Below are 27,852 nucleotides of genomic sequence, written 5' to 3'. Positions count from 1 at the left end.
GGACACACACTCAAAAGTTAATGAATAAATCCTTATCCCTGCTCCTGGAGACTCTCCTAGCCCCTGACAAGAGACAAATGTGATGATGTTTTTTGTATGTGTGCGAGTGAGCGCATGTAACAATGATACACATGTTAAATTAAACATGTGGAACTGGCAGGGACATTCAAGTTTCATAGTTAGCTGTGTTGACTCTGCTTCAATTGGTACCTCTTCTGAGGTTCAATACAAATACGCCTCTCTGCTGGATAATCAGCCAACCTAGAGCATTTTGTTGATTTGCACAACGCCTCATCATAGGGAGATTTAGTCCAAATCAATAAAAGCAGCCATCTGTGTGTCTGTTCAATTTGTGGTTTTAAGCTTTATTCACTTCAGATGCAGAAGAACACCTCTGCCAGGGCTTCTATCAGGAAAATGCATTTGCATTGTTGGACAAAGAGAGTCTGACTGATCTTCACTGGTGTGAATCCTAGTGGTGTGACATTCGCTCTTTTTCTGGCAGAGTGACTTTCACATTTGAAATGTATTGCTTTCATCAGGTATTTCCGATGCAACAGTGGTTGACAACATTTGTGAAACTGGCTTGTGTTTTCTTTTTATACTGATAATTAAAAATAGATGCTCTGTAATGTTTCCCGAACCGAACTTAATGCAATCAACCAGTGTGCGAGTTCACTGATCCACTCTGCTAAAATGATGGCATTATTCCATTGTTTTGAGCGTAGTCAAGCCAAGCCATGACTCAAGTCGAGCTGGCACACTGAGCGTTTTTCCATTATACAGCACAGCAAAGTAAAATGAGTTGTTTGCCTGATGCAGGTGTGCTAGTTGTTGCTGCAGCTTTTCATCAAACATCATCACCACTGTGGCTGTTTCTGCCTGTAGTATTCCTCCCTGCATTATTTCTGACTGATCTACTAAGCAAAAAGCTCCAAATATCTCCATATCTGGGGTGAAAGAGACAGGAGCTAAAACTGCCTGTTAGAGACAGAGGCTGAACTGAGGGGCTGCATTAAAAGTCAGTATATGATAAACGAGGAGTTTTTTGTGAATCATGCAGTATTCAGTCCCCTTCACATATATATATGTGTATGTATGTATGTGTGTGTATGAGGTGCAGCTGAGAATCCAGGTGAACGGGGTTAACTGATGAGGTGGGTGTGGCTGACTGGCAGGAGTGGAGCAGAGTTGGGGTAAGTGGAAATGTATCAGTGTGGCAGTGGTAGGAAGAGCAGAACTGTGACATCTAGGCATGGTGAGCTGCACTGCTGCAGTCCTGCTTGCTGGCAGGGCTGACTGTGGCCAACCTGTAACGACCCCCCACCTCCTCCCTGAGCAAGTAGTGAAACTCAACTAATGTGTCTGTGCTGGAGACCAGAAAGAAAGCTTTGTTTGTGAAAGTCTCTCTGTGTGTTCAGTTCTCAGTACTTTAATAGCTTCTTAATGAATTTTTGTGGTTTGAAGTTTCTGTCCTGTATTCCTGTTTATACTTTAATATAGCTGTCTTGTTTTACTGTGTCCTGATTACTTTCAGCTGTATTGGGGTTGTGTGGGGTAAGCTACTGCTGATGTTAATATGGTGTTCAAAGAATTAGTGGAGCTTCATTAGACATGCTCTTCTTCAATAAAAACAGGTCTACACTGAAAGGTAAGATTATTTTTGGAGCTATGTGGTCAGTAGATCAATAATAAATAATGCAGGAAGGAATAGAACAAGTAGAAACAGCCACAGTGAGATGTTACATGAAGAGTCCTTAATTAATTTTTTGCAAACAGCACATCTCCAATAGGTAAACAACTTTCACCTTGCTTACACTGCAAACCATGGACATACTCTTGGTTTGCATACTCAAAAATAATATTGTTTGATATGATCCCTGACTTTGGAAGTAACACTTGGTTGTCTGATGTCTCTAGTTAGATAATTAGTTACATGTTAATATTTGCACTTTACATCTAAATGAAAGAGTATGGTGCAGACCTGCTCTCTGAAAAGTGCCTTGAAATAACTTTTGTTGTGATTTGGTGCTATAGAGAGATAGACATACATAGATATTTGAGCATTTTAACACTTGAGTGTCACGGATGATCACTCTTACTATAGCACACCGATTCAACATGTGTAGAAATCCAAAGTGCATAGTTGTGGCTGCTGAGCTATGATCGGGTATTTGGGGAGAGGTTTGGCCCAAGAGTGAGCTTAGTTCAGTCACTATTTGAAAGTGCAAGATAAACAGTTGCAGTGTTAATATAGATCTGCAAAAAATAGCTTAAATAATACCTATTTAGTCATGTGCTTTCATGTATGTGGAATAGTTGTTAAATGATGTTTAAAGTAAAGGATCTTACTGCCTTATTGATCACTTAGCCTTTGACAGGAGAGCCATGGCTCAGAAAGTCATGGATACTTTCTACTTGTACAAATTATTCCTTCCTGTGTCACGTTAACTCAAGCAACCCCACTACCGACAAATTACACTAATCAAAACCTCTCTAACCTTTTTTTAATTATAATTGTTGACTTCCTTTAGTGCGGAGTGAGCTTGCTGATTATTGAAGCTCCTGAATACAAATAACTGTCACCAGCTGTACAGAATTGAGGCCTTGGTGCCTTGATTGCACCCTGCAAGAGGACTTGAAAAGCAGAGACACCCTGTGGCTTTAGAAAAGGCTCTAACAAAGGTAATTGAATGAAGCCACAGGGCTGTCTGGGCTGTTATACTCATTTTACAGGCCAAAGTTATCAGAGGAGAAAAGAGCTTTCAGCAGTATTTCTTTTTTCTTTTTCATTTTTTAACTAAAATATTTAAAATGAAAGGTTGTTTGACAGGAATATAGATGAACTTGGACACAAACAAAGTTAATATGAGAAGAAATCACTGCTACTCTGAGCTGTAATTTAATTTTGATGCAGGGGAGCTCAGTTTTGGATGTGAAATATTCCTGTTTTACATGAAACAAATGCATAAACTATTTTCACATCAAAGTCAGACCAGAGTGGAACAAGCTGCATCCTCTCTATCTGAGCCAGCTGAGAACACAGGCCCTGCACTGTGATGGGACACTCACTGTGTATTATCTGTCCACTGCTTTCAATTCATCCCAGCTGGTGCCCAGTGCAGAGCTAACTTTAAAGAGTGATGATGTCACCCTGTAAATTGCTTGTTGAGCTGCCACCTAGTGGCTCATAAAGGAAAACAAAACAAAAATCTAATAATGCAACTTTGAATCAACAAAGCCGGCTTTATTCATGACCATAACATACATTTGATTTGACCCTCAAAATCACACCTCTTCCATGTGGAGGAGTGAGTTGGGGTTTGACACAACTTCACCTCCTTGCAGGTGTGTGGAAGGAGGCAGACTTGGCTTGAAGTACCAAAGATCCAGCAACTTTTCTGGTATTGAAAACTTCATAGTACCTTAATCAGGGTTCTTGTGTTCTGTGGCGTCTACTGGGGTCAACTATCAAGGACCCTAATGAGGACCACAGGCTGAAACAAATCGGTTTTATTTCAAGTTCCAAGTGGTTTTCAAGTATCAAGGTTTGATGCTTAGTAACAGTGAGGAGAACCACTGTTACTGTTCAGACTCAGACACATCTGTCCAAATGCGATTTGAAACTACCTCCCAAAGGTGGTTTCAATCTGGTTTGCAAAAATCGGATCTCATGTGATTTATGACTGTTCAGACTTCATAAGAGCCATCCAGTTCCAATCTAGATGGGCTAAAAAATAGATTTTGGCTTGCAGTGTGAACACGGCATAAGAGATCCTATAATGCCATCTCCAAGATTAGACTTCTTGTTTATATCCTAATATGTGAGCTTTTCTTGAAATTGGTATATCTTTTATACTGGTATAAACTAACATTGAACCACAAATACTGCAGTGCGATCTATGGGTAAAAATGTTTAGTCTGGTTGGCCACATGATAATAAGTGGTGTCACAGCAGGTCTTTTGCCTTGAAAAGCTGATGGAGGCTGTTTGATGACAGTGCCGCTTGAGGTGTGACCAGAAGTGCAACATGCATGAACGTGTCATCACAAATCCGGCATATATTTAAAAAAAAAAAACAACGCACAGATCTTTAACACCCTACAATCATGCTCAGAGCCACCTGCTTTGCTGGAGATGCCAATGATAGTTGTTGCTATGGATACCATTCAGTGTTGTAATTTCCATTTATTGTGTCATTTAATTACATGTTCTGTACGTGGAGTTGACGTAGGTGGCATATCTATAGCATATCTTTGGGTTGAGGAGCAAGCTTATGTGTAATAATGCTGTTTTATGAAGTATTTTACTTTGGGCAACATTAACTAGTCCAGTATCTCCTGCATCTGCTCTACATTCTTTGTCAAGAAGAAAAGAGGAGTGCCACAGTGCAGAGAAAGATGCATTTATTTTGATGTGAGTGCTGTAATTCAGTGTTAGATACCCTTTCAACACAGTATGGGCTAAATCTATAAATGATGAGTCCAGTTTTTAAGAAAAGAGAACTGAAGCATAGCAGTGCTTTCCCATGACGGTTTAAGAAGAAAAAAGTAATTTTCTGTTCATTTCTGGAAACTAATGGTCCCCATAAATTTGGTCATACAGATATGGGAATATCATAATAGTTAATAATTAAAGTGATACCGATATCAATTGAAGTACAATTGATTACTTCATTCGATACCCATCATGTGAACAGTTGTAGCTGCTGTGGCAGTGGGCCAATCACTTGTTGTATTAAATCAAGGAACGCTTGCATTGATTGACTGTGAGCAAGTCCATAATAGTTGTATTTTCTAGCTCTGGGTGCAAAAAGGATCGATAATATTTGACGGGAGACGTTTTGATACTACCTTAAAGGTATCCTGTACCAATACCCAGGCATAGTTCCCACACTGGGTCTCAACCTAAGGGTTAGGGTTAGCTAATGCTAACTAGTCAGCCCAAGAATTAAAATGTTAGCCAAGGGCCAGCGTATCTAGTCTGTGGTCATTACTCTCTAGAGGTCACAGGCCTGCACTGTCAAACTATGCAAGAACCAGACACAAAATGTTACAAAATTAATTGGTATGTTTAACAGGTCATAACAGAAATTGAGTACTCTAATTTGACACAACTTTGATGGGCATTTACATTTTTCTAATATAAAGCTATATATGCGTAGTTAAGGATGGTTCCCACACCAGTTTTCCCAGACCACAGACGGCAACGCTAACCAGTCAGCCAAAGTATTAAGCCGTCAACCAAAGCCAGACCGTCTAGTCATCCGTGGTCATTACTCTCTAGAGGGCATGATCATCTCACCTTAAAAGCACTTCATCCCAGCCCTCCCCAGTGCCCTGCCAGCACTTTTCTGCCACAGAAAAACTCTGTATGGACACAAGCCTTGCATGGTTTGCACTTTACATAATAGTAAAATATACAGCTATAGATAAAGTAGAATTGTTTCTGGTGTCATCTGAAATTTAAGTCAATTTAGTGCTTACAGTATAGTGAGTTTTTGGGGGGGAAACTTTACACTAGTGAAATGTAAATTTCCATTATTCAGGTGTTCGTGATCAGAAAGTTGTCAAACTGAAGTGTTCAATTTCTGTTAAGACCTGTTAAACATACCAATTAATTTCTATAATGTTTTGTGTCTGTTCCTTGCATGGTGTCACAGTGCAGGTCTGTGCCTTGTAGAGAGTAATGACCAAGGATGACTACAAGTGCTGGCCCGTCACTAACATATTAATGCTTTGGCTGATTGTTTAGTGTAGCCATCTGTGCTCTTGGAGACCTTAGTGAAGAGCCAGTGTGGAAAACCTCCATTACACACAGATCTAATGATATTTTTCTTCCCAAGAAAACAAACTATGGTAGTAGGATTTCAGTCTTTTTCTTGGTTTTTACTTGCAATGTTTTCTCAAATACATTTGTACATATTTGAGGTGGAAACTGAGCCAAAAATGAGAATGGGCAACACAAACAACACATGGAAAACCAAGAGGACAGAAAGGACAGCTGTTTATGGGCATGCATGACCACCTGATGGCAGCTCATCAGTAAGCAGGGGCGATTTAAGACCCTTTTTAGGGTCTAATAAATTATTATTGTTTTTTTTTAACACTTGCAGGGCAATGTATGTCAAATTCTCATTAGGAGCTGAGTCCCCCTAAAGGTCTGATCCTACAATTGCCCTGTCAGTAAGGTAGGAAAAAAATGTCTGCTGGGAGCATTTCTAGATACGTTAACCTCAAGTTTTGTAAAGAATACATAACATAGATGGGAATCACATTACAAATTGTACATTTACATGTATGGAATTGTAGCCATGATAGATGCATCATATTTGGTCATTTGCATCTCTGTGATGGTGAAAGATGTTTTATTTGAGCATGTATCATCCATATATGAAGAATAAATCTGGTTTCCTGTCAAAGGTCATGAGTATTGGAGTCATTTGTCTTTGTTGTTGGTCATCAGTTTTTTCTCTTCAACTTTTGCCTACAGTGGGGATAAGTTATACTTGTCTTCTTCTCATTTAGCATTCTGAATAAACACAGTCTGTCCTCCCCAGGGAGCCAGGATTGTCTGTGCCAGCATTTCTTCACTGGCAAAGATGTGTTCAATGTTCACTGAGTCTCCCTCTCTCTTCCATCTCTAGATGTATCGGTGAGTCTGTTGTCCCTGCTGGTGACCACTTGTGGTCTGGCTCTATTCAGCGTCTCCCTCTTTGTTTCATGGAAGCTGTGCTGGGTACCACTGAGTGGCCGTTTCCTCCCAGATGTCCTCAAGGGGGCGCACTTTCTGGGAGGAGACCAACAGCCTGTTCTCACAGAGGTAAGAAGAAAAGTGTCAAAGTGTCACTGAGAGCAACATTTCGTTTTCTAGACCACTTATTTTGTCTTAATTTAAATTGAGCATGCTTGAAGTAAGTGAAGTTTACTTAGCATATTACATGAGTAAAACTGGTAAATAAAAAAGGCAATAAAAACAGTACAGCATAAGATTAAATAAAAAACAATTCAGCTTTGAATCTGAATCTGAAAATCTGAAGTGGTGGCTCCAACACTGTGGAATGCTATTTCTATAGACATACAAAGGCTCAATCACATTTTGGTTTCATTTGAGTGCTAGATCCAACCAGTCAGAAGATCAAAGTGACCTACTTGTGTTATAAGGACAGAGTAAGTCAGAGATGTACACAGATGTCTGGCCATTCAGGTTTAGTCGTAAAAAGTTGTTAGCCATCTGGTCCTTAATGACAGTGAGACAATTGTGCGAAAAAGACAAAAGAATGATAAAGGTAACTTTACATTTGTTAAAAATGTGACTTAAGGAAAGCATAGAACAAATAGTATGAGACCCAAATTGGAACCACACCAAAGGAAAGGGCAGCACTTTCAGACATGTAGGGACCACATGACACAGAAAAACTCCTGTCTGAGAGTAGGAGGGGAGGAGAACCACTCCAGGGTGCTCCTAGAGACACCAACAGACTGCCTAAGACTTTCACTCAGAATTCTGTGATACATTATCAAAAGCTGCACTAAGATCCAGCAGCACCAAAATAGAGCATTCATCCACAACAGAAGACATCATTAAGTCATTGGAGACTCTGAGAAGAGCTGTTTCAGTGGATTGCTCCTTGTCAGAAATCAGTTATCTAAAATGTTGTGAGCAGTCAAGACAGCACTGAGCTGTTTGGCAACAACTTTCTCTTAAACTTTTGAAATAAAAGGCTGTAGGTTTTGGGAAGGGATGAGTCAAGGTAAGTTTTTTTTTTTTTTTAAGAAGCTGAAGAACTGCACACTACCAGCCTATTTTTTAATAGCAGGGAGGTACATTTTGTTTGTAATAAAGATGGTGCACATGGAGGTTGGTGGATTTCCACAGTAATTCTATCCTCAGACATTTACACTGGAAACAACAAATACTATCTTTTGCCATGCTTTAATGGAGGGAACAAAGCTAATTTTACTTCGGGCCACTTTATCCGTGTGTGTGTGTGTGTGTGTGTGTATTTGTGTGTATTTGTGTATTAAAAGAGTGGATCAGACAAGTAACATCATCAAAGCACATTACTTGAGCCAACTCCCAGAGATTGAACTCCAATCCTGTAACTTTTAGGGCTGTCCTACTCCAAAGGAAACGCTACAAATGAACTTGAAGAAATTTGCTAGCCTAGAAATCTCTACTTAATCAAGTTTAATTTCCAGGAAAAATAATAATCTTATGCTTAGGCTAATACAGTATGTCTGGTGCACAGGTGGACGGGGAGGAAAGGGAGTACAGTGAGGATGGCTGCGTGAAGGAGCCTCCCTTGGCTGTTGCTGTCCCAGAGTCAGCCTTAAAGATAAGTCACACATCGCCTGACATCCCACTTGAGGCCCAGGCCAAGGTCGAGAAAAACCAGGTCCACACTCTGGCCAGGGACAGGGTGCAGAGACAGATTACAGAGCCTACATCATCTGTACGGTCAGTACACATCAGTTCCTTAAGCTACTGTCTAACTTTTGGTGTTGGCAGCTTAAACACAGATGGACACACACAGTCACAAAATCATAGACACCTGGACCTCTGGGTTCAGTGAAATACTTTATCACAAAGTTGATGGTGTGTAATACATCAGGCTTAATGGAACACAGTAGCTTCATCTGTTGCCTTACACAAAAAGGACCCAGATTTCATGAGCAAAAATATATAGAGAGAATAAAAATGATTTCAATAATCATGTTTTAATCTTTCTTTTTGTCACAGTCACAACTCCATCCGTCGTCAGATGAACCTGTCCAATCCGGACTTCAACCCTGCTCAGTTTCAGCGCCAGGAATCTTTGTCTGGTTTGGGCCGAATCAAACCAGAACTCTACAAGCAGCGCTCAGTGGACGCAGAGGATGGGCGTCGGACCAACAGCTGCGGTTGTCTCCATTTCATCCTGAAGTTTGACTTTGACCTGGAGCAGCTGATTGTGAAGATCCACAAGGCCCAGGACCTTCCTGCCAAGGACTTCTCAGGGACCTCGGATCCTTACGTCAAGATCTACCTGCTGCCTGACCGCAAAACCAAGCACCAGACCAAGGTGCACCGCAAGACACTCAACCCAGTGTTTGATGAGGTGTTTCTCTTTCCGGTGGCGTACACCGAGCTGTCAAACCGTAAGCTGCACTTCAGTGTCTACGACTTTGACAGGTTCTCTCGCCATGATGTAATTGGCCAAGTGGTGGTGGACAACTTCCTGGATCTTGCAGACTTTCCAAGGGAGACAAAACTGTGCCGGGACATACAATATGTCACCTCGGTGAGACACCAGTTTTTTTTACTAATTTCTTCACATTCTGTCACTGCATCTCTCCATGCAGTGTGTTTTTAATATTCATCTTTACAATACGGATATCACATTTCTCAGTTTAGGATTCTGTCAGTATCATGGCAGGTTGCGAGCAACTGACCAACATGTTGCAGCATGTTTACAGATGGATTCATTAGTGGTTTATGAGGACAGAAGTATCCATACCAGCTGAAATCCCAGGTCCTCTCTCCATTTTGTCCAAAATTTGCTCAAACAATCAAGAGACAACAATCCTGTAAAACGTTATTAGAACAGCAAAAGGAATGATATATATGAACAAACTTATACCTAATTTCCCCTCCAAGTGGAACTCATCTGTGGTTCCAGGAGGCAGAGACATAGAAATATACTTAGACACAGTTAATGTTTAATGAAAGCAGCAGGAAACACTTGGGGGTAGTGACCCAGATCTACACTGACATAAGACTGGGATTGGTTTGACAGAGATACAGCGAAACTATCTATATTACATTATTCACTTGGATAAATCTACAGCGCTGGTACATTGTGTAACTCCGTAAGGAAGTTTTTCACTCCAGCCAGGGAATTCCTTATGGTATGCTTGTCTTTTTGAGTGAGGATTGTAGCTTGTGTGGCTCAATTGGGATAGAAACTCTATCCCAATTTATGGTTTATGGGCAAACAATCAGAGCACAGTACACTGAGTTTATGACCACGATCACATTCAAACCATTTATGGAATAAGAGTTGATACGTTATACTGTATCTACCTAAAATTGGCCAGAAATGCATATCAATGTCCATCTTGCAGACCAACGCTGCAACCAATCATGCTACAATTTCATGCTACTTTTGTGTCTTGACTTTAGCTCATAAGGTATCTTAGGAAACATACAAGTCCCGCTCAATTGAAAAAAGGGTTGTCTTGGGGCTAGACTCTGAACAATAGTCCATTTTCTACTGCTAGTAACCCCATGATATTTAGGAGGTATGAAATTAGTTAAATCAAGACAGCAGCTAGCTAATTGTATAATCACATAACTACAAGTATGAAGCAGATCTAACCTAATAAATCACAAAAAACCCAACTGTCTAATAAAGATGATACAGTCAACTGTCACTGTCATGAGCTAGGGGAAAAAAGCATTGATGTATCAGATGTAACATTATTCGATGATATTATGCATCCTTGAGCGCTATTGATCAATGCCAGTCAGACAGCTGTTACCTCAAGCTGTGGTGAACTATGATGCAGTCAGACCTGATTTCGCTGCCTATTCATTTCAGCGAGTAAATGAATGAGACATATTTGCTTCTGGTCGCAATATGACATGTTCTCTTTCCCTTTGCACAATCAAAGAGTTTAACTTGATATGAAAAGTTGCTGAGGTCTTTTGCAACACTTCTTTCCTCTCCTGCCATGCCTTTCGCCATACCACAGCAAGTACATTTCACCCAGCCAAATCTGGTCTGATTGCATAACACCATTAGTATGCTCATCTACCAAGAAACCACTACACTACTTCCTACCATGTCCTAATGTTACTCCTTGCATGCAGGGAAACGTGCAACGTGAAAGGACAATTTTGCCAGTGTTGATTACTTTCCTTTCAATAGGCTCAGGTGAAAGTTATACAAGAGCAGCAGAGAGTTGATGGCACTGATTCAGAGGGCTTTACCACAATAAAAATACCAGTTGAGGACTTACGGCTCTCTGAGTAATTTACTTTAAGTGAGTTTAGGCCTTCATATGCATTTCTGTGTCTCTAAAGCATTTCTGGAGTGCTTACTTTATATCTGTCTCTTCCTCAGAGCTCTTAGTGGGCTTCTCTATCATCATGAAGCCTTACTGTGTGTGTGTGTGTGTGTGTGTGTGTGTGTGTGTGTGTGTGTGTGTGTGTGTGTGTTGTTGTACTCCAAATAATGTACAAATAGAACACTTTGCTGTCTTATGTGTTTCAATTCAACCTTGGAAAAAATTGTTCCTTTGTATCAAATCCTTTTTTATTACAAAATCTACTTCTGAACAGAATAGGGCCTTTCAACAGAACAGTTGTATGAGTCAGGTAGACAACTGAGTAAAGGCTGAGGAGACGGGGTTCAGTGGAATATTGCAGCTGTAAACATAATATAAAGAAATCATTTAAATACAGAAATGAGGCCGGGACTCTTGATTGCTAATTTAATCAATTGTTCTTGTGCTTTTCTTTGTTGTACTGCTTGGACAGAGGAATGAAAGCAGCTATATTTGTCCTTGTGAAAAAAATCTGCAGCATAGGTTGAATAGGCTGTACTGAATTGTTATAGGTCATTGCAATGTTAGTGCCTGTATTTGTGTAAAGGTTATATTATGCCAACTAAAATGTACATTAATTTTGGTGTACACAATCTAAAATAGACACATGTTAATGGAATAAAGTGTCTTTATTATCCAGTTATACTATTGGAAATAAGATATATCCAGAGACTTTTTTTCCACTCTTTGCAGTGTGTTCTGCTCAAGGAACCTTTCATCTGGGGCTACCAGCAGGTCACATTTTCTACTTACTTTCAGTGACATGTCTGCTTGATGGACTTGATGGCTCCAAATTTTGGACAGACAGTCAGGGTTTCCCAACAATGTATCCTAACTTTTCCTCAAGGGCATCCAGCAGGTTGACTTTTATTGCTTTGAGTAAAACGTCCTCCTTTCGTAATCAACTGACTTTTCATCTAGCTCTATCAATAGGTAAAACATAGAATTTGATCATCAGCCTCAGCTATTATGTGAGGCTAGTCTTTCATACAATCAGTAGACATTTACTTGTTCATGTAACATTCAATGTGAATTTGTGTTTAGTTTAGTTGTAGATACAAGGGAGGAAAGTTCAGAGCTTTTATATGAATTTCTTCGTCTTTTTTTTGTCAACGTATAGATCATTTGTAAAAGGTTAACACATCTCTGGACTCTGTAAGTCAGATCAGATACAGCACTGTACCTTCAGTAGTGACCAGTAGAAGCTGGTGATTACTATGTACTATGTATATTGTCAACCATTGATATCAACATCTACTGTAATTAGTAATTAGCTTTAGTGTATAGAAGCTGTACCATAACAATATAAAACAAAATCTACAGTAGTTGGATACCTTTGCTATTTTCTAACTGATGTCATATCATTTGTGTTTGGCATTTAAGAGTGTTCTAAGAACCCACCCCTGGTTTCTGGACCACGGCCACTACTCAGCCTAATGTTTTGGAAAGGCTTTGAAATGTGCAAGGACAACACAGCTGCTTCTCATCATGTTATTAAGTTCAAAGCAAGAAAATGATCATTAGCTGGGTCAGCACCAAACCAGTTCTGACCTGTTTGTGCATCACTAACTACAGTAAGACCCTACAGGATAGCACCTCCATCCCTTAACACACACACTAATCAAGCTGCCTCTCAAATATTGTTTTAACACCTTCCAAACTCTAACAGCATTCCCAGCTAAATAAGGTCAATAGAAATGGGTTAGAACCTCCTCTGAGGCATCCAGCTTTGGAAATATAGCTGTCCTGTCTCCTGCGTCCAAGTCTGAGGGGTCCCCTCTCTAAATTTAATCTTTTATTAATTATCCATTACCAAACACAATAATTGTTAATTACTGGACTTTTCCGATCCAGTTTTACAACATGTTTGCTTCAAAGAGTATATAACATGCACATTTTCAGGCCTGTTATTTTCTGGAGCAATACTGTAATATATTTGGATGATTTACAGTTAAAAAAAAAAAAAGATTTATCTTATACTGCCCGACAGTTCAGCCTCTGTCAGACCGTTTAGCTCCTGTCTGTTGAAGTCCCTCCCTACCAATGAGTCTACTCTGTGCTGATTGGTTTGCGATGGAAACGATGCACGAACGATCTGACATCAGTTCAGTGGAGAAGTAGAGGTAACTCAGGTTTAAGCCCTGACTTTCAGGAAGCAGGTTTTGGAACATTGTGTAACATAGACATCTTGCCTTATAACAGTATATAGACAGAAAATTACAAACAACTTGTTGGATACTTTCTCTTCCACAGAATTGTATCTAGTTAAGCTGCGTTTTCCATCTGTCTCTCAGTTTACTTTTCAGATAGATCCCAAGTGTATTTTTAGGCTTCAATTTTTCCTCCATATTCCATGTGTAACTACAGTGATTGTGTGTTGGGCTCCGAGCACTGCCAGTTGACCTACACTCTGTCCCATGCATGAATGCATCCTATTAAGTCACTGATGGAGGACTGAAGTTGCTGCTGCTGCTTTTACTGACTGAACTGTTTACATGAAGTTGATTAGATAATGGCTAAAATGAAACCTGAGAAAATGGGGTATTTCTGTTCCCCCTCTGCAATACCACTATCTTCAGATAGCTTTCCTGTGACTGTTCTGACATTGTATCAATGCAAAATACAAAAAAAAACCCTACAACAACCGCTCAACAAATTATTAAACAAAATGGTTGAGCAAAAATCTAGGTATCTAATTAAATTATGGTTGTCATAATCTGATTGCGATATCAGATACAATTTATTACAATAAATTTACTGTTGCTATAGTGCTGCCTTAATCAGATATGAATCTATTTAGTGTGAAAATCTATGTTCAAAGCTTCAACAGGTTCTGTCAATGCTTGCGGAGTGTTTGCACATGTGTGTGTGCATGTGGGTATGTGTGTGAGTATCGTTATCTGTGAGGGGGGTCTAAAGAAACACGTAGTTATCCAGAAGGACATGAAATTTACAGAAAATCTGTGGCTATCTCTCTTACTCTCTCAATATGTGTCCCCAGCAGAACTAGGTTACCTCCCCTGGGATTCCAAGGAGGGATCCTGTACTGGTCCAGTCTCTAGTCTGTGTGCATTAATCATGCCTCCTGGCACAGAACGAGCCTCTAACCATCCCAGCCATATGCACTGGACTGTAATGTACACATATTTCTGAGCTGCATGCTTATAGAAAAAAAATGGATTCATGCTGTGCTGTGTACATTATATGGTCAGTCATATATAGGAGCACTAACAGTATCTAGTGCCTGAATTGTTAATGTAGCCTATACTACAACTTGATTAGTGTTACAATTAATATTGACATATCCCTTTTATAAGTATGTGATTTTAAAGAAGTCCAATCTTAAACTGGCCATGGCAGGACTCCTCTTTTTTGTGGATTCTTGTTGAAGCTATAGCACCTCACCATTAATCCACACACCGTTAATTACTGAATCAGTAATTAAAATCCCCTCTCTGTGAACCACACATACCTCTGCTGGCTCAAGAATGAATCCTGCATGACTTCGCCTTGCATTTGTCCTTGGCTTAACAACATTCCCATGATGCCCCTGTGGCATTGACAAGTAGCCTAATTAATCATTTTTTATGTACGCGATCATACTGTAAATCTCTTGCTCCCCATTGCTTTAATTATTTATATGGAGTCTGTTCTGCAGTCATAGAAAAACTATAGTGAATCATAGATATAAATGCTACATCACAGCAGATTTTCATCAAGTCTAGTACTTTAGGAGTAACAACATTCTCCGTTGAGAAAAAAGTTCATGAGAGAAATGAAAGGATCAAAACACTAGCATTAAAAACTGTAAAATATATTAATTTCAATTAAGTGGTTGCAAATTGAATTTACTGGCAGGTTAAGTAAATCCATGTGAATCTTTTACAATAAACTTCTGTGACCTAATGTGTTTTGTAAAGGGCATGTGGAACTGGAGAGTCCAAGAGAGAGTCTTATGAATAATCTGTGAGAACATACTGTCTTGATAGCAACCAAGCTAACAATGTTGCTAATTGGCAGTTAGCAAACAGCTAGCACGCTTCTTAGCAGAGAGCTTTTTTCCCCTTCTAACTTTTTATTGAACAAATGTACAATCAAGCAAAATGGGGGATATCTCTGGAAGTAATCACAACATTTCCAAGGTTTCTTTTACCTTCCCTGCCTTCTTTCACCAAAGTTGATGACTTTTTGGCGACAAAGACAGCAACAAGCTCAGAGACATTGTAACCTGCAGCTCCTGCAGGGCTAGTCAATAGTATTGACTACAGTCTTGATGGCCTATAATTAGGTCAGCGTGTGCATACGTGTGTGTGTGTGTGTGTGTGTGTGTGTGTGTGTGTGTGTGTGTGTGTGTGTGTGTGTGTGTGTGTGTGTGTGTGTGTGTGTGTGTGTGTGTGTGTGTGTGTGTGTGTGTGTGTGTGTGTGTGTGTGTGTGTGTGTGTGTGTGTGTGTGTGTGTGGTTAATTTAGTAAAGGAGGTTCCCATTTCCCAACAATGACAAAGGGTACCATATAACAAGCACTTGCCGTCCCAGTTGCCCTTATTGACTAAGCAAGAAATATGATTCTCTAAATGAATATGGTCAACTAAGTCAGTTGGAGATCAAGAACATATCACAGGGGTAAACACATGGAACCTATACACAGATGTGTACAGCATTTTTCTCTGTTTTGCCAGTGCATGACATTTTTTTTACCATTAGCTTGTTGGTTGTGTCCTTACTTTCTATGGATACGCTATATAGGTTTCTTCTTCTAGTTTGACTTTTTAGGAGAAAAGCTTATTTGCCAATTGCTTGTTTTGCCAAAAGTTGGCATAGTAACTGGAAGCAGGGGGAAAGAAGCCTAGCTTTGTCTGAAGTTAAAAATTACAACTACCAGCATCTCTGAAGCTCACTAATGAAAGAGGAGTTTGTTTTTAAAAAATCCATACACATACATTTACATTGTAAACTGGTAGATGCTTGTAAGCAATCACTTGATTTGTTTACAGTAATTACGCCCATAATTCCAGAATAATATGGGGATGATTCATTGATGTTTAAATGCCATTACCTTGGGCTTTCCTTTAGAATCAGTTGGACTATTTATCAGACAGCAACTTTAAATATGCTATGCACATCACACCATCTGCCTTACTCAACCGGTCAAGGCAGATGGCCGCCCACCTAGAGCCTGGTACTGCTCAAGGTTTCTTCATGTTGTAAGAGTTTTTCTTTGCCGCTGTCACCAAGTGCTTGGGGAATATTGGGTCTCTATAAATTATAGATAAAAATAGATACATTCAATTGTGATTTGGTGCTATATAAATACAATTGTATTGGCTTTTTACTGACTTACTTTTGTACAAAGTCTACAATATACAAAAACAAGACATTTTTAATTGATGAGAGGCACATGGTTATGACATTCCACTTGCAACTTATGAAGTAGACTTTAACATATAGTGTCAGAAAACAATTCCTTTGAAAGCGATGACAAAATAACTATACTCACAGTGTATATAACTGTCCTCCTATCCTTGACTTGAGTTATGGAGGCTCCGTTAGCCTCATTCTGCCAGGACATATTCATCCATACAGCAAAAGTTCAGCCAGACAGTGATTTATTTACTTCCACCATGTTCAGCCAGGCAGTTATATTGTACTCTTGATCGGCCTCCATGTATCGTGGATCTCCAGTGTATAAATCGTGTCAAGTCAAGACAACTTTATTTATATAGTGTCAAATCACAACAGAGGTTGTGTCAGCGCACTTTTCATGGAAAGCAGATCTAGACTGTACTTTTTACAGTATTATTTACAGAGACCCAACATTCCCCTATGAGTAAGCACTTGGTGACAGATGCAAGGAAAAACAGGAAGAAACCTTAAACAGAACCGGGCTCTGGGTAGGCGGCCATCTGCTTCAACTGGTTGGGTTGACAGAGAAAGAAGGAGAGATAAAGAGAGAGAGCGCGCACAGGAGGAAAAAGAGCATAGTACAATGCCATCAGATTGATGACGACAACAACAACAACGCATTCTTGGATTGCAGTCTGATAATTAATTGCAATAGTCCAGCCTAAAAGTAAAAAGTAGTTTTTCTGCATCTTTTTGAGACAGGATGTGCCTGATTTTTGCAAGGTTACATACGTGAAAAAGGGTCCTTGAAATGTATTTTACGTGGGAGTTGAAGGACATATCCGGATCAAAGATAACTCCCACATCCCTTACAGTGGTGCTTGATGCGAGAGTAATGCCAGGGCAATGCCATCTAGAGTAGCTATATGTTGTCCTTGAAAGAATGTCCCTTATCTTTCAAATACGGTGTGACATGGCTCAACACATGTAGACCAACTTCACAGGTCAAGACTCTGAAAGATAAGGAACAGTCTTTCGTGGACAGCTGGTTTAAACGAGGAGTGAAGGAGACTATCTACACCAAAGTAAAGAAAGCATCTCTAAACCTACAATGCTGTCATTTTGTCCTTTCCTAGGAGATTTAACAACCAATCACATTTTGCTGTCTGCTTCCTGTGACAACACTAACGATCATTGTTAACACCTGGCCTCAATTGTTGGCATCAGGTGACTCCAAAAAATCTTAATGACTGTCTCTACAACAGCCAGGAACACTAATGAACCAAGTGGTACTAATCACTTTGATATTGACCTCATAGAGTTCTGGAACTCCCCGCGAGTTAGTTAGAACTGAAGAAGCCTCTTGGATGAAAGGCCAAACATCTTCAAGTATCTACAATCAACTCCAGTTGCCCTTAATTCAACCCTGCTTGGATTGTATAAGGTGGAATTAAATATTTACCCTGATACCTTTAGTGGTGGATGGTATGACTGGAGAATCTTCTTCTGGAGATCTGTTTGTGCAGTGTCTTTCATTATGACAGTTAGAGAAGGTGATTTGGAGGCTCTAGGGACAGTGGTTGGGTCAGTCCACTGCTTTGGTCCAGACTGAAATATCTCACCACTGATTGTCATGAAATTTTGGACAGACATCCACGGTTCCTGCAGGTTGACTAATGACTTTGATGACCCACTGACTTTTCCTATTCCATCAACATGTGGATCAAACTTCATGAAAGAGATTTCTATGCACTTAGATCTATGCAGTATTGACGTCATTTTGAGCTTTTGGTCTATCAGACCCTCATCTGAGCATTCAATAATGAACAGACAACTCAATAGCCAAAAGAACACAGCAGCAAAGGATGGAGGGGGCGGGGTGCATGAGTAAATTCACCAGGGTTTATGAGAAAATTAAAATGTGACTCACAGTGTCTCACACTTTGCATGGGCACTCACACAGAGAAAGTTATGAATAAGGAGATGGAGGAAAATGAATGAAAAGGAAAGGAGAGAGAGTTAGAGTCTGTGATTATTAAACACATAGCAAGAGAGAAGCTTGTAGATGCAGCCTCACTGCTCCTGAGGGAGAGAAGTTGCAAGTATTATAATTGGAGAAGATGGACTGTCCGCACTCTCCCTCCCTGCTTTAGAGCACCAGTCTAATTTCATTGGCCGAGCACCAGTGACCATAATCCTGACCACAGGCTTTATTTGAGAGCTCATACGAGTAGTGACTGGCACTCTATAGTCTGAAAACTTGAGTGTGCTGTGTGAGTTTGTGTGTGTGTGATGGGAGAAAGATCACATTACCTGTGAATAGCTAAAAGGCTTGCTGATCCATGGTCTCTGTATGTGCTGGCCTGTCTGAGTATATCTGTGCTCATCCCTGTTCTTGTGTGTTACACCTCGAAGACATCATAAGATGCACATCATTAACATCTGAGGCTTGAAGTAACAGTGATGATGCAGTGTCAGAGGTGTATTCTGCCTCAGCAACATGTGTGATGAATCAACTCATCACGCAATCAGAATATCACAGATTTTGGACTAAGCTGTGTGTGTTTGGGTGTGTGTGTTTCTGTGCTTGGAGACATCTAGATGGTCTATGCTGACATCCATGATGAATCAACTCATTTTGTTTAATTAGATTTTCAGCGATTTTGAGCAGAGGACCCACAGCAGCAGCATCCAAATGTGTGCCTGTGTGTGCATGTGCACTGCCTTCATAGACTGACTCCAATTCATCTTAATCAGCATGAAAAGGAGCGATTATTGATGCCTGAGTGAAACAATGATTTTTCAGTGTAACCACTACATCTGACCTTTAACTATGCTTTCTAGCTAATTGGTCACTTCTGACAAAGACTAAATGCAAAATCACTAACATCCTGTGTATTAATCATTGTTTGGGCAGAATGCAAATAGACTCATCAGAGGGTTGTGTTAATTTGTTTTGCAACTGTGTGCATTGAGACATAATGCAGCTGAATTCAGAGTAGTGAGATAGAAGTTTGAATTTATTTTAGAAGAACTGTAATTGAACTTAATGCAACTAATTGCTAGTTTTCTTTATGATTGCAATGAATAAGAAATATGTTGTTAAAAAGCTCGTTTCTATTGAAGATTTTGTAACAGTCCAGTGTGTGGTGGAAAACTGTGAAACCACAAAGCAGAGTTTCCCCTGTAAGAAACCTTGTGAGTGCTTTATGTTTAATGAATGCAGCACTCACTCTAGCACCATTGCACGTTATTTTCAGATGTGTTAATTGGGCAGAGTTTGGTATGTGCATGGATGTGGAGAAGCCGTGAAAGCAGGGTTATTCTTGTAGGAAAGCATGAGTAGTCAAACGTCATGAAAAGAATTCAAGAATGCACAAGTTGAAGTAGCTACAGACTAGGGGGATGCGACAAGTAACCATGGCCGTGGTGCGTATCATTTAAGAGCTTGAAGCATGACATTCTTGTAACAAATATGGAAACGTTAATGATGAGTCATGCCACTGCTGCAGATGTGATTCAAAAGGTATTCATGTTTTTCTGCTGAAGGTGTCACAGGCGCTATTCATGTCCATCTGAGTCTGAGATGTAAAGACTTGACGTGTCATTCCTTCAGCATATTATGGTGTGAATCTACCCGTAGAATTTCAGGCTTCTGACTTTAATTATTTCATCTTAACTAAAGCTTAACCTTGAACTTTGCTTTAATTGTTAAACCCTCAATCAAAATTTCGTTGTGAGTCTCAAACACTCACACACATACATGCTGTGTATTATCTTTTCTTTTTAAGTGGTTAAAGGCACCTTGTGAGGTTTTGACCACTAGGAGCACTACAGAGCAATGAGTGGGTCACTGATATCTTGTGCAATGTGTAGGCTACCAGTGCACTGCTACACAATGTGCTTTTGTGACATCAGTTTTGCTTTTACGCAGCTATAAAGCCAGATTAGCTGTCCGGCTTCAGCTTCATGTATTGGTTCACTCTCAGCGCTTTCGTAGCGTCATTTTTGGCAGCAGTAGACGGCTGTTTTTATTGAAACCAAATGAATGATAATGTAGCTCTGTAACTGCTGGACATAAGCAACTGTTTTACTAACTGCTACTAACTTTAACAAATCAATTTAAAAGTCGATTATATGTCGGTGTTGTGTTCACAACTTGTTTCTGCTGCCCCTAGTGGGAAAAAATCTTTTGGTTTAATTTTGAGAAGAGTCCTTCAGTACATTTAAAGGCCCCATATAGGCCTATTGCTTTATGAGTAGAATATTTTTGATTGAGTGACCAAATTAATAAAGCTACTTTCTCATTTTTTAAATGTCTAAAAGCAAAGATAATGCCTGTCAAAAGAAATCTTATACATTTAAAATTTTCACGTGCACATTTAATGTTACGTAGATCGGACTAATCAGTAAGATTAGTTGGCAGTAAAGTAGCATATCAGAATTGCTACTATTTGCCTGTACTCTTTTCCCATCAATAATGTCTCCTTTGAGAAAAGTTTCCTTTTCTACCTTTTAGACCTTGACCGAGTTTTACTTTCCCTTCTTTCTTTTTTTTTTAAGCTAAAGTACAATTCTTTGGTTTTTCATCGTTGAAACTAGACTAAAGTTTTTACTTAGTTTTTTCTAAAGCTGAAATATGGCAACACAAAACTTTGTTTATTAGCTGGCAGGCATTATGTATGTGCCAGGGTCACACAGTTTATTATCAGCCTGCTGATTTTATGATTTTAAAACATCAAGACTGTGGTCCTAAATTTTCACAGTTTGGAACGAAAAGCTGAGACTAAGTATATTACAAAAGTAGTATATCATTATGTCATGTAAAATGATGGTGAAATTTGTGTTTTTTGATGTGGTGCTTAGCATGAGGGGCTTTGATGTAACATCTAATAAAAAAATGTCATGTTGATTTACAGGACAACGTAGACCTGGGAGAACTGATGTTCTCATTGTGCTATCTCCCCACGGCTGGCAGACTCACCATCACCATGATCAAAGCCAGAAATCTCAAAGCCATGGACATCACTGGAGCTTCAGGTGGGTATTGACTGCCAATGCAGAAGTGATGTTTAATCACATACACACAAGGTGTTCAAGTGCTCAATTCTTTAGTCAATATAGTATTTTGTTAAATGGCATGGCTGTCCATGTCAATAGATTTTAGCGCCCTCACTGACCATGCTACATCTCTCCAGATCCATATGTTAAAGTGTCCCTGATGTGCGAAGGCCGGAGGCTAAAGAAGCGAAAGACATCAACCAAGCGCAACACTCTGAACCCGGTGTACAATGAGGCCATCGTGTTTGATGTTCCTCCTGAGAATATCGACCAGATCAGCCTGCTCATAGCTGTCATGGACTATGATCGGTTCGTTAGTTACTCACATACTGTGTATCGCTCTCGTGCAGCAACATTTTTGAGTATCCATGTGTGATTCTGTTTGCTATCCTGCAGGGTGGGACACAACGAAGTGATCGGAGTGTGCAGGGTGGGCAATGAGGCTGAGAGTCTGGGTCGAGACCACTGGAGTGAGATGTTGTCGTACCCACGCAAACCCATTGCACACTGGCACCCACTCATAGAGGTAAGGGCCAAACCTTTCATGTAGGATGAGAGGACGGAGGTGAAACTAGATTCATTGATAAAAAATTGCATAAACAACATGGAGGCAAGTTCATTTGTGGCTGCACCATTATCGTGGTAATGGGTTTGATGTAAAATATAAGAAAGTAGTGATATGGGTCCAGGTTATGAGACTAGAAAAAAATACATGAAAAGCTGCTCAATTACACTATTACACCAGTCAGTTTAATGATGCTCTTCCATCCTTTTGCACATCATACAGCAGTGTGTAAGCTCTTCTAAACTAAAAAGAGGCTTAGTTCAGAACGGAAATAACTTCAGAAGCACATCTAAATGAGTTTTCATAAACCATGTTCCCACGTCGTGTATTCCATTCCGAGGTACAGTGTTGAAAAAAAAGAGAAAGAAAACAATTACATAACGAAAATACTGCATAACCGTCATGTATACTTGACTTGCTTTGCTGTGATTGCCACAACAGAGGCACCTAGAGAGACAGAGAGAGGTGGCTACATTCACAGAGCTGTTTCTATTTCTGAACTCCCAGCCCACACTCATTAAACAAACAGAGCACACTAAAACAGATGCTGGACTGATTCATGTAAATTCGTGTTGACTTGTCATAGCTACATCTATTGGTACTCAGCAGAAAGGGTCAGAAGATAAAACTCTTGAAAATGGAGCGCTGTCCAGATAAATGTAACACCTAGCCTCAGTGATGACACACATTAGCATTTGCCAGCTCTCATGTGTCTTCTTCTCTTTAGAAACTTTTAACTTTGTCAAGCATTGTTAGCATTCCTCTCTAAATGAGATGGGCAGCAGGTAGCCGGAAGTTAGCTTGTTAGCTATTGACATTGATCAGCATGAAGAGAATTGACGTAGGCCCTCTGTAGACATCATTATTTTTGACCAGAGGGGGTCTGGTGATGCTCATTAGGACAGACACTAAGGACCCCAGCAATATTATTCTATCTCTAATGAAGATGTCAGTGGTTTTTCTGATGACATCTCCCACCAAAATCAGGCCAACTAAAGTAGAATGTGTATCTGTTTGGATTATTTTTACCTTCCAGATGACTGATTAAAGTTATGTGAGTGTGCAAGTGATTCTTGACAATAATGGCTGCTGCCAGTGTTTCATTCATTTACCAAAAATATCCACACACAATGAAAATCTCCATTTTGCATTGCAGCACAGATGATCCTGCCTTAGAACTGTGCAACTGTTTTTAAAATAAGTCTTTAGAGCAGTATTGATTGATTTTTGGATGGGTTAGGTGCAGTGGGAAAAAGTCCAGTATTTATTCTGCTTTTAGTTCTTTGTTGAGCTCCACCAAGCATAAAGTATGCAGCTGCTAAATGCTGCCAAATGTTCACTAGTTCACTAGTTTGGTGCTGTGCATGTAAAGACCAATTATACAGTTTATTTGAGCATCTTCACTGAAAGCAGTTAGCAATGTTGATGAGAGTAGTCAACCAAAGAAGTAAAGCTGTAAAACATAAACCAAAACAATGAGCTAAAAGACTGAAATGTTCCTTAAAGCTGAGGGGAACTGCAGCGATGGTCGATAATTGAAATATAAAAACATTAATTAGAGCATCTTTGCAAACATTGTTCGTGGTGCTTTTAGCATCTTGTGGCCAAAAGCACCACTTGTTTGGTGCAAATACAAAAAACCAAAAGAAAACTGCACTATAAAGTCACATTAAATCATGACGACACTCACTCTGACCACCATTGTTGTTGTTAGCATAGAGTAAAGTAGTTGTGAATGATCTGCCTCTCAGTCAATGTGTGTAAGTGTGTGGGTGTACTCAATGAGAACTAGTGAGAGGAGCAACAGGAGACAGAAAGTCCCATGGGATTTTTTTAAAGGGTTGTGCACACTATTTAAGCTCTTTTTACACCATAAGTCAGCTCGTTTTTTCATTTTTGCTTTAGTTGAATCCTGACATCAGCACTTTTCCCACTTCTTCCCACCCAGTTAAACACCCAGCACTGCATCAAGCTGTACGAGTAACTGATGCAGTAGCTGTCACATTGTGTTTACCAGAGGACTTGCCGTATTGGTGGGAGGTCAGTGACAATGGTATTGCCAGCAGTGGTGAAGCTAGAAGAGCTCTCTTGCCGTCTCTTGGGCCATTTGTATAGCGTGAAAACACACACATGCACTCTCCATTAGCTGTTTCTTATCGGAGGCCATTAGCAGCAGTACTGGACTACAGCAGCACAGCCCCAGATCTGGACTAATGGCTTATTTGTGTTTCCTCAAAAGATCCACACATAACTCCTGAGGGGACCTAGCTGGCCCACTTGACATGTCACACATGCAAACACACACTCATACATACAATAATGAATACCCACCTATGTAAAGTACAGATGGTGATATACATGCATCCAGTATTCGTATGGAAAAACAAAAAGATTAGCTTCATCCTATACAAACACATGCAATATGCTGTCGTTTGCACACACACGCACACACACACACACACACACACATGCACACACACACAAGCACACACAGTTTTCTTTTCCACTTTAGGCTTTTATTGCTTTTTCTGAAGTGTTGGAGTAAGCCTCACTGACCCTCTGACCACAGACTGAGAGCATTAATAATTCACCAACTTGATCTCTTCAGCCAGGGGTTGTAAACACACACACACGCATACACACATACACGCGCACACGCCAAGACCCACAACAAAATGCTCTTGAATTCCCCAGAGTGATTTGAAGGCAGTTCTGATGCTATTGAGCGGAAAGCAAAGGAAGTGAAGAAGGCAGAGAGCTCAGATGACTCCACTTTGTCACATGAATGAGTAGTTGAATAACAGAAAAGGCAGACTGCAGGGGCTGCTCTCACTAAACAAGGTTAGTGTGTTTGCAAGCCAACTTTGAGCTCATATCCCAGGCTTTTCAGTCTCACAGGGCTGGCTCAGGTTAAACCAGGGTAAATCGCCATGGTAACCTGCACAGTCCAGCTGCACAAGGGAAGGTCAAATTCCAATCAGAGAGGATCAGATCAACATCATCAATCAACTCTCAAGAAATAACAGTAGTTCATAGTTTTAGACAGAGGTTTCATCCAGGGCTGAGGTCATCTGGACTTAATCTTATCTGTCCAGTTTCTCAGACAGAGATTGAGACTAATCCTAGTCTAAAAATAAGCTTCTGTTAAAATATCCATTGAGAAACAAGTCTAGAGTAGACTTAATCCCTGTCTGGGAAACTGGCCCAAAGCTGCCATCACTCTTACTTTGACAGTGATTTATTTAGAGAAAACCCTGTATAGCTGACATGACATCTGGAGTGTTTGTCTAATTCCTCTGGCAGGTTCACCCACCTTTAGCAGCACTAAGCTACACATACATATCCACCCTAATTTTAAAATACTTGTAGGTCAGATGCACATTAAAGGATTGTACTACATGTTGCTTGATGGCAGATTTCATGGAAAGGTGTTGATTTGGAAATATCCTGATCCATTATTCACTACGTTGGGATGTCTCCAATCTTACATTCCACATTTCACATTTAAATTGGTCTTTATTTTCAAGCTTAACACTTCTCCTTGTAACAACATGCCAAAAATGAATTTCTGTATTTTCTTGAAATTCGAGATGAATTCTGAAGCACTGCGGTAGTCAAATTGTTAGAGCACACATTACATAACTGTAATGTCCGCTTTTTGCAAGTCATAACACTATCTCGTTCTTATTTCCTATCTGCTTCCCTGCTATGTTGATTAAAAGCTAAAATGCCAAAAAAAACATATCTTTAAAAAAAAAAGAAGAAATTAGCTGTGAATGTGAAGTTTTGAGCACAAAATGCTTCCCAGACATAGTTGGATCAGTTTTTAGAGAAAACCTAGAGCAAAAGTGTGTCTTTGGGAACTTGCTGAAATACAAATCTCCAACCCTTCTTATATTGTACTCTGTGACAGAGTCCTGTATGGGTCCCATTTTGTAAACCTGCACCCGCCCATACCCCCTGTGCTTAAAACCACACCTGTTATCCAACAGCATCAATAATTAAATTCCATACCTAATCCGCACCCTAATTAAAATCAGTCTACTCCATCGGATACAATGGAAAAAAAACTCCACTTGCTTTTCTTTTTCTCAACTCATCAGTATCCATTTCAACCACTGCAGTGTAAGTTCTGGGAGGATGTATGCACGAATGAACTACATGATTTTCAAAAAAGCTTTTATCAACTTGAACTGTGGGCACATTGTTGTGGATGTGTTACTAAAAATATATATTTTCACATTTGCAAAATTAACCCTAACCCTGATTAATTGATTTTATTTATGGATTGGGACATAAACTCAAAAACCCATGTTAAAGTGAGAACACTTATTTCCAACATGGTCCAAAGATGTTAAAAGACAAAGAAACATGAAGAAGCACAAGACATTCAACATGAAAACTAAACAATGGAAGCCTGAAATCCAAAAACACATCACCACAATTTCAGAAATAAAAAATAAGATCAGCTTAAGTAACTGTGTCATTGCAGATATCATTACAAATCTGTGTCCCTGTTCCACATTAACAGATTGACATGATACGTAACATTCACATTCACGACGTCAAGTGTATGAACGTTTTTGTCTCAAATGACGCAATGATCTTTCATATAGTCCTAGCCAACCAGCCCATCAACCATCTCAAGCTCTAAGACTAAAAATAGAATGGTGTCATTATGGTTTTCATGCAATCCAAAACTGTGTTAGACTCTAGACTTCTGTTTCACTTCTGCCTGTAACTAACTGGATGATCCCCCACCTCTCTTTCTCTCTTTCTCTCTCTCTCTCTCTCTCTGTTTCGGTCCAGTGGGTTGGCCAGCCAGCGACGGGGAGCGGAAGCCAAGGAGGATCCACCAATTCCCTGAAGACACCACCGTCACCATGACCCCCAACACACAAACATGCACACACACTTACACAAACACACATAGAGCCTCAGGGTGGTAGAATGATGAACGATGGACCTGCAGGTAGTCTTACTGAAATGTTAAAACATCCGGTACAAGGTCTGACTAACAATGACTACAGTAGTAACATCAGCTAAAAGCCATTACTCAAACTGATGTGTCTTTAGATTGAACTAGGCTTTAGTGTGCTAAGACTGCAGCAAAGGTTAATTCCCCACTTTTTACTTCTTCTTGTGTCTTCACAACCAAAAACCACTTAACTACATTCCAAGTGAGCTTCGACGGTACTTTCATCCATCGTTTTGATTTAACAGATTGTGAAGTATTAACAGATTGAGATTATCTAACAGATCAAGCTTCTTCTTTTTTTTTCTTTTTTTTAGCAAATCACACTCTGTGGACCAAATCATTCATTTTTAGTCGAACGTGTGAAGCTGTAACTGTCGATTTGTGAGTGATCAGCTACCATAGTACAGTGTTTGCTCTACAGTAAGAATTAGAGAGGTGAGATTACATACTTAGAAGTGACAGAGAGGACATTCCTGTTTGAATCAACCAAGACCACAAACTTTATGGGCGACTTTCTCAAAGTTCCTGTAAAGATAGAAACTGAAGAGGATTTGCTTCATGAATGTGTAAAGCAGCTGACAGTGGGAACATAAAGTGTGTTATTTATAGCATGTTAATTGTCATACTTTGTTAACAGGGTGTGGTCATAATAAAGAAAATACAAACATAGTTGTCATCAGTGTTTGAAATCGGCATCTTCTTCTGGCAAAAGTTCAGACCACTAATCTCTTCAAAGGCAACATCATTGCATATCTCTAAGTATGACAGCTAATGCTTCTTATTCATATCTTGGCCTTTTAAGTTAAAGGTTACTTCT

The 27,852-nt window shown here is 39.8% G+C and overlaps 1 protein-coding gene across 1 annotated transcript in view; it reads left to right on the top strand.

Moving 5' to 3' along the window:
- Window positions 1–26,944, top strand: part of LOC128358330 (synaptotagmin-9-like) — a 36,391-nt gene extending 9,447 nt beyond the window's left edge. The window contains exons 2-8 of the mRNA XM_053318569.1: window positions 6,647–6,822; window positions 8,252–8,460; window positions 8,743–9,283; window positions 21,351–21,471; window positions 21,630–21,801; window positions 21,889–22,018; window positions 26,867–26,944. Coding sequence (XP_053174544.1) covers window positions 6,647–6,822; window positions 8,252–8,460; window positions 8,743–9,283; window positions 21,351–21,471; window positions 21,630–21,801; window positions 21,889–22,018; window positions 26,867–26,944 — 1,427 coding nt within the window. The remainder of the gene's footprint in view (window positions 1–6,646; window positions 6,823–8,251; window positions 8,461–8,742; window positions 9,284–21,350; window positions 21,472–21,629; window positions 21,802–21,888; window positions 22,019–26,866) is intronic.
- Window positions 26,945–27,852: the final 908 nt, after the last annotated feature.

The sequence above is a fragment of the Scomber japonicus genome, chromosome 5 (assembly GCF_027409825.1).
Source record: "Scomber japonicus isolate fScoJap1 chromosome 5, fScoJap1.pri, whole genome shotgun sequence".
Classification (NCBI taxonomy): Eukaryota; Metazoa; Chordata; class Actinopteri; order Scombriformes; family Scombridae; genus Scomber; species Scomber japonicus.
Note: the sequence above shows the minus strand (reverse complement) of the source record. Positions and strands in the feature narration are given on the sequence as shown.